General features: G+C 37.4%; 1 protein-coding gene across 1 annotated transcript; it reads left to right on the top strand.

Annotated features, from left to right (window-relative positions):
* The first annotated feature begins 295 nt into the window (after positions 1–295).
* Positions 296–7,918, top strand: LUM (lumican). The gene is made up of 3 exons (XM_025439117.3): positions 296–613; positions 3,046–3,928; positions 7,088–7,918. The coding sequence occupies exons 2-3, from the start codon at positions 3,067–3,069 to the stop codon at positions 7,240–7,242; spliced, it is 1,017 nt and encodes a 338-aa protein (XP_025294902.1). The 5' UTR covers positions 296–613; positions 3,046–3,066; the 3' UTR covers positions 7,243–7,918.
* The last annotated feature ends 225 nt before the right edge of the window (positions 7,919–8,143 follow it).

The raw sequence follows: 8,143 nt of genomic DNA, 5'->3' as shown, positions 1-8,143 counted from the left end.
AATTGACATTAAGTCACCTCCCTGCCCCCGAATTAAGGTAGTCCCAGTAAATCAGTATAAACTTCAAGAGGAATGAGCCAGAAAAGATTCAATTGCTCTGAGGACCCATTTGCATTTTCCTGAAATTCTTTGTTCTGTGTATGATTCAGGAGACATTTAGATAAACCTGAGAGTTGAATGAGAGAATAGCACCTCATGTTGCCCCAGCTACAGAGGGAAAGAGCTTTCTTTGCCAGAGAAATGCTCCCACAGTGGAGGTCTTCCTTTGCAGCAGGACTCCATTCTTGGTTAAAAGCTAGAGTATTTGGACTAGTTAAGCATGAATCTCTCTCCCATTCCATAGGGAATGAGCTGGGCAGTCCTTCCTCCCCACGTCCACCTGCACTTCGTTAGAGAGCAGAATGCTCACATGCCACCCCACAAGATCCCCACAGTGACATAACTCCATGCAGAGACTGGCGTGACTGGGCTGGGTTTCCCCCCCTTCAGCTCTTGTATCACTAAGAATCTGGCAGCCAGTTCCGTCCTGACAGAGTTCACAGCATATATTGGTGGATTCTTGTCCATAGTGCATCTGCTTTAAGAATTAACGAAAGCAGTGTCAAGACAGAAGGTAAGTGCTGTTTTAACTATAGCACTGGGGATGCTGAATGTTTGGGACAGTGTTTATTGTAATAGGAACAGAAAAAATTCCAGAGCAACTTTGCCAGTTGCTATTCAACAGCAAATCCACAGTTTTGAGACTTTACTTTCACATTTTGCTAAACCTGCTTTCCATGATTTATGGATGTGAGATAAATTTTATAAGGTATACACTGCATTGCTTGGCAAAGGAAGCTATATACAAAGCTTCAGAAATGCAATGAGAAAGTATTTAAACGAGACATAGTAAAGAAGTTTGGCAATTAAAAGGTTTGTTATTTTATGCTAATTAGGTATATATGTTAGTATTGTTAGAACCTAATTTTGGAGCCAAGGAGGGCCATTTCCAGTAGTATTCAAAAATATTCTGCGATAAATGTGTTGTAACTTGTTACAATTTACAGTAAACATGTTATTATAAAATGTGAGCTAAAGAACTCAGACACTTAGGAATTACTTATTTCTGTTTTGTTAATTTTATCAATTTATTTTCTGGATGTATGTCTTGAGGGGGAAAAAAAAGCATGTTTTAAAGAAATTCTGGGAAAGACGATTTACTTTTTGAGAAAAGCATTTCCTCCATAGCCACAGGTATTTGGAAAAAACTGGGAGAAAGCAAAGTGCTCTTTTGCTTCATAGTGGAGTCATTATATGGTCACAAACTCTCTTTGAATTTAGAGCCCTTGTTTTTCCTTTGCCAGAAAGTATGGAAGCATTTTTTTCATCATAATTCAATACTCATATTATAGTGACCATGACTAGGTTAGTGTATACTCAATTTAAAATAAGGTGGAAGATTTTAATGAAGCAAGACAAATCTTTACAACATTAACATATTATAGCTTATAAATTATAACCTATAATTACATTAACACTATGTAATTGTTCTCATGGCCAAGTCCTGTCAACTAAATTAAATGACGCCATCCTTGTCTTAGGGAATAATTTGCCAAGGATCCGGCTGCATGTTACATTATGTCAGTTATCATAGTGATTCTAACAATTTTTTGAGGGTTTCATCTGCTAAAATAAAGTGCTTATAATTTCAAATAGAAGCAAAGAAAACTCCATTTCTAATGGCAAAAAATCCTATTTATCCCAAACCTCCTAGACACCAAGGCTTGTACCCTATTTCTCAAAAGAAGATATATTATTTTATGGTAGCTAGTGGAATGTGGATCCTGCCTCACATTGTGATTTCCCTCCCAGAGTTACCCCCTACCCCCCCCACCACAGCCATAACTCTCCACTCTACAAAAGTCCAAATTTCTACCTAAATTGCTAACCCTGTACTTCCCCCAAGCTATTGAAACGTATTTTATTGAGCCTTACTTAAGAAACATGTTCATATGAAGATCACTGTTACAACCCATTTTTAATTATACTCTCAATTTTGTCCTTTCCTACATGGTTCCTAATGCCACTGTTAAATGCAGACTGTCCTTAATTCCACCTCTTTCCCTCTTCCATGCTGTGAGGGCACTAAAATCCAGCTAAGTGAGCCATGCCTTCTTAAATTGTGGCATGAAGAAGGCAGAGAACTTGTGAGTTATTGAGAAAGGAAAACCTTAATTCAAAACTTGAAAATAATATATTTCTTTACCAGCTGGATCTCATTATAGGTTTAAGTTTTGTTTTGTTTTGTTTTTTGTTTTTTGTTTTTTTTTTTTTCAGAATCTGTGACATTTCCCTGATTAGTAAAAAGTACTTTCTAAAACTAATGTACTAAATATTAATTTTGGAACACAGTTGTGTAGTGTGCCTAAACATCTGGGATGCTAAAGAAAGTCAAAATAATAGGCACACACCCACCCCACCAAGAATTCCGTTCCTCCACCTCAGAACCAACAATATCCAGACATTTTTAAAGGAATGTGCCCCCTCTCACACACACATACATAAGAACAGCTTTCCTCCAGGCAAAACCATAGATTGCCCATGTTTCCCATAAGGGTCTTCTTAAAGAGACATTTTAATGATGGTGAATGGTGGGGTACAGGGTGCAGTTTACAGTCGTCTTTTCATTTTCATTCGTCCAGTTTTGAAGGATGCTCCGAAGCAGTGTACTAACATGGTGGCCAGTGCGCACCACCCAGAAACCTGTTGTAGGAAGGCATTTAATTACAGAAAGACCTAGAGAGATTGACTGGACAATTGGGCCTGACTTGCCCAGAAGGGGGCGCATGTGTATGCAGTCTGACCTGAACCCTGTTCACCACACCAGAAGTTGTACCCACACATCCTTCTTGTGATACTTATTAAAGTTAGAAGGACTTCATTAGAGGCTCTAAAAAAGTACTAGAAAATAATAAAGTACACATTTGCTAATGCATTTAACATTGCAAAGCCAATATCCTTTTCCTGAAAATATGCTATTGTGTAATATGTTTCCACTTTATTTAGGATTCAAAGCATTTGCCAAAAATGAATCTAGGTGTGTTTACTCTACTCTTGGCATTAATTGGTGGTGCCAGCGGCCAGTACTATGATTACGATTTCTCCCTACCGATTTATGGGCTGTCATCACCAAACTGTGCACCAGAATGTAACTGCCCTGAAAGCTACCCATCGGCCATGTACTGCGATGAGCTGAAATTGAAAAGTGTACCAATGGTGCCTCCTGGAATCAAGTATCTTTACCTTAGGAATAACCAGATCGACCATATTGATGAAAAGGCCTTTGAAAACGTAACTGACCTGCAGTGGCTCATTCTGGATCATAACCTTCTAGAAAATTCCAAGATTAAAGGAAGAATTTTCTCTAAACTGAAACAACTGAAGAAGCTGCATATAAATCACAACAACCTGACGGAGTCTGTGGGCCCGCTTCCCAAATCTCTGGTGGACCTGCAGCTTACACACAACAAGATCCAGAAGCTGGGCTCCTTCGATGGACTGGTAAACCTGACCTTTGTCCACCTTCAACACAATCAGCTGAAAGAGGATACTGTGTCAGCTGCTTTTAAAGGTCTTAAGTCCCTCGAGTACCTTGACTTGAGCTACAATCAGATGGCCAAACTGCCTTCTGGTCTCCCAGCATCTCTTCTGACTCTCTACTTGGACAACAATAAGATCAGCAACATCCCTGATGAGTATTTCAAGCGTTTTAATGGACTGCAGTATCTGCGTTTATCTCATAATGAACTGGCGGATAGTGGAGTACCTGGAAATTCTTTTAATGTATCATCCCTGCTGGAGCTGGATCTCTCCTACAATAAGCTTAAAAACATACCGACTGTCAATGAGAACCTTGAAAACTATTACCTGGAGGTCAATGAACTCGAAAGTAAGTAGAAGGCTGTGCCTGTGCTTGACTGGTGCTTCCTCAAGCTTTTAAATGCGTAAGCTGTGCAACGTAAATATTGTCTCTGGCTCCATTAAAGAATATGAATGAAAATGCCAACAAAATATCTCTGTAATTCAAATATAGAAGAATTCTAGCTCAGTTATTTTTCCAATGTCTAGCCTTTCTTTGGAATGCCCAGATAAGCAACCATTGAGCTCACAGAGTGTAAACACGTATTTCTTCAAATTCAATATTTTGGGCTAATGAATCCTGCTGTGTTCTCTCTCAGTACCTATTTGTTATTATTTGCCTCTGTCAGGATTTAGATTTAAGCCCTACATTTATTTCTTGGCAAGGTCTAGCTGAGGGAGGAACAAACAAGTGTAGAGGAGGCACAGTCAGCAGAGGCTTCCACATATCCCTCCTGCTTACCTCCAGAGCAGCTCCCATGTACTCATGATCTCCTCTGACATAGTTGCTTGTGACTCAACATATTGCTCTGCTATCACTGACCATCACCTACCCCTGTCATCTGTGTTATGGTGTGTGTGGTCTTCACAGTATTTTTATGAAGATGGCCAGGAAGATTCAGGAGGAAAAGAATAGGATGATGATTTGGAATTTATTTTAATAGTATTAAAGTTCCCCTTTTATAAGTGTTGTATATAAAACACTTGACTTTTCCATAGTTTCTCATTTAGCTTGTTGCCATGGTTTATTTTGTATTTACCTTCTCGGTGCGAATTAGACCCGATCCATGTGGTCTGTTTATGTATTCTTCTCATCTTCTGGGACATTTTTCAATATAAGCCATACAGATTCAGGTGGAAAACTATAATTCACCATCCTCCACCTTAGTTTTAACAAAGGGTGGCAGAAGAGAAAACCTATGGTTCATGGACAAAGTTGTCTAAATAAAAAGTCAGGTGGGAAACATTGATTTAGTCATAAAACCATGTCTACAAAGTAATCTATTGAAATTGAACATCTTTATACCATGAAAGTTGGCTCTTTTGTCATATTGGATAAAGATATTGACATTTCTATCCAAAAAAACTAAAACGACTTATTAGTATGACACTTTGTAATTCTGAGACAATTTTGTGTAACTCCTGGTAGGGTAGTGGTGTTCTCAAGAAGGAGACCATGATTGCCAGCTCTGAACTCCCATATATTCTTTCTCATGTCTGGAAAGCTTGCTTGTCATACAATGCAGAGTAAAGCTATCACAGCTGAACCCTTACACCCATTTTCAGTGAAAAATTCACTGTGTGGCAATATATGGTCCCACATTATAAACATTTGTGGTTAGGAGGAAGGATAACTCAGACAACCCAAAATGCTAACAGGATTTAAGATGTTGAAGGGCTGAAAAAAACCTGTTGGATTTGGTTGGTGGAGGTTAGCCACATGTGTGGTTCAAGCTAATACTCTGAGACAAGAAAGGGGAGAGAGACAGATGCAGGGACATTTGAAGGTATAAAAACCAGTATGAATACAAGAAGGAAGAGGAGAAAAGGAGATGGGCAAGGTGGTCTATGGAAGGAACACCAATAGTCACTCAGTGCCAAGCTGAGCTTGAAACCACACTGCCTGACACACATGGTCATTTGAAAAAGATTGGTTAGTTACTTTTATTCCTTCTTTATCCTTGACATTTATATATATACTCTTCAGATATTCTTGTTGTTTGACTTTGCATGTATGTCTTCAATTCCCCTTACTTTACTACATAAAAATTATGTATATCATCATCCACATTCTCTTAAGATAAAAAGAGTCCCTTAATATTTCTCTAATATTAGAAAATATATAGCCAACGAGTATTTACCATATTTTAAACTTGCAACTTTAAGCACTGGACTAGTCATGGGTTTTCCTAATGTAAAGTAATTTGGAAAAGAGGGCAAAATTAAAAGGACATCAATAATTATTCAGCACATATTAAGTGTGTGTGAGGTGCCTAACATATCTTAATCACTTCAATCTTCGTGTAACACAATTGATAGATATGTTATATCTAATAAGAAGATCAGATAAATGTTCCAAAGTCACTCTAATGATAAAGGGCAGACATAGAAAACTAATATCATCCCATGTTTTTTCTGTTGTACCATGTTTTTTCAGAGATAGGTGCCACAAGATCCCTGAAATTTGACTGATGAGTTATGTAAAGACAACATCTTTTTTTTTTTTTTTAAGATTTTATTTACGTATTCATGACAGACACAGAGAGAGGTAGAGACATAGGCAGAGGGAGAAGCAGGCTCCATGCAGGAAACCCGAAGTGGGACTCAATCCCGGGACTCTGGGATCACGTCCTGAGCCAAAGGCAAGTGCTCAACTGCTAAGCCACCCAGGCATCCCTAAAGACAACATCTTAGAGGACAAGAGAGCAGTGTATTAGGCTCCACTGAAGTCATCGTTTACTAGAATTTGGGAATGAAAGAAAATAACGCTATAGGGGACCAGATAAGATTAATCGGAACTAGATGTGATCAGACATAGACAGTTTCTATGTACACACGTAGAACATAAAATTTAAGAACAGCCTTCCTTTCTACTCAGAACTAAGTTGGTTGTTCATTTGTAGCAGCTTTTTTTCCCCCCACGGAAGAAAAGGACGTGAGCACCAATCATGGATACTTTGTGATTTGGTGTTTGTTTTGGAGTTCTGAATTATTGTCATGAAGTGTGGTTGTTGGAACACTCTTCAGAGGTCATCTAGTTAACCCCTCTTATTTTAAGATCCAGAACCCCAAGATGCTTATATTGGTGAGGTTGCTCATACAACAGCACCAATCTTAGGTTTCTTTGAGCTAGACAAAAGATTTCAAAAAGAGTGCTTAGATAATAGGACACATTAATTGAATGTTTTTCTAAAATCAAGTATTTCTAAATGCAGAACTTATAATTAGTAAGTTCTGTTCTTTCAAAAAGTCCACCGAACGTCCTGACCTATCATAAGTATTCTTTGCTAAATATTGCTGTGTTGCTTGGTAGCCTGGAATACTCCCTTAGCCGTTCCAAATTCAGAGATACATCAAAAGTGGGAAGGAGTCCGAATATATATTATTATGGATTTGAGCATTTTTTAAGTGATCGTTTCAAGCCCATGTACCAAAAGAATAATTAACATTTCTATTATTTAATTTGCAGAGTTTGAGGTAAAGAGCTTCTGTAAGATCCTTGGACCATTATCCTACTCCAAGATTAAACATTTGCGTCTGGATGGCAACCGTCTTACCCACACCAGTCTGCCACCTGATATGTACGAATGTCTACGTGTTGCAAATGAAATCACTGTTAATTAACATCTACTAATTCCAATTCTATTGAGGTGTACCCTGGAGCAACATTTTATGGTTTATGTTTTTGTGTGTGTCAGTTTTCATAGTATTCAATTTTTTGGGTCACTTTATTAGTTTCATGAATTTCAGATTCTGAGGGAAATGTTTTGTAAACATTTTACTACTTTTTTTTTTAAGATAAGATGAAAGGCAGGCCTATTTCATCACAAGCACAGACATAGACACACAGAGACAACAAACTTATGCTTTATTTGTAAATTTAGTGTTTTCTCCATCTCTACTGTCAAATGATGTGCAAAGTCTTCTCTTGGTTGAATGGAAGTCAGCCAAGGATTATAACTCCTGAATCTTAACTTAATATGCCAAACAGCATGGGCTACACACATATGAATATTTAATATCTTGAACCAAATGATCTCAAATTTCAATGTTCAGATTTGCTTAACTGAAAAATAGGTGGTAAATTTTAAGACTGATGATTTTGCAAAATACTAGACCAAATTCATGAAGCCACATACACTTAGAGCAATATTTTTAGTATTAAGAATTATATAGTTACCTAGTGAAACTTCTCTTTTCTAGAATTATTTTTCACTCTAAGTCATGTGTATGTTCCTTTTTAATCATTTGCATGTTATGTTTAACAAGCTCATAGCAAAATAAAACATAGCAAATGGCATCACTGTGTTTTTTTGTGAAATTCATCTCTCTCATATATAGAAAACTAGATTAGAATTTTAAAAATATCTTGTCTGCAATATTTTAGTTATGTTAAATAGAATTTCCACTAAATAAATTGTCTGCATCTAGCATCCATTTGCAAACAGCTTTAAAACACCTCTTAGAATACGTACTTAAAAGTGTGCAGATCCCAATTTTGAAATTGCCACTAAGCAATCCTCTG

Source organism: Canis lupus, chromosome 15 (assembly GCF_003254725.2).
Source record: "Canis lupus dingo isolate Sandy chromosome 15, ASM325472v2, whole genome shotgun sequence".
Classification (NCBI taxonomy): Eukaryota; Metazoa; Chordata; class Mammalia; order Carnivora; family Canidae; genus Canis; species Canis lupus.
This window is presented reverse-complemented; position numbering and strand designations above follow the sequence as displayed.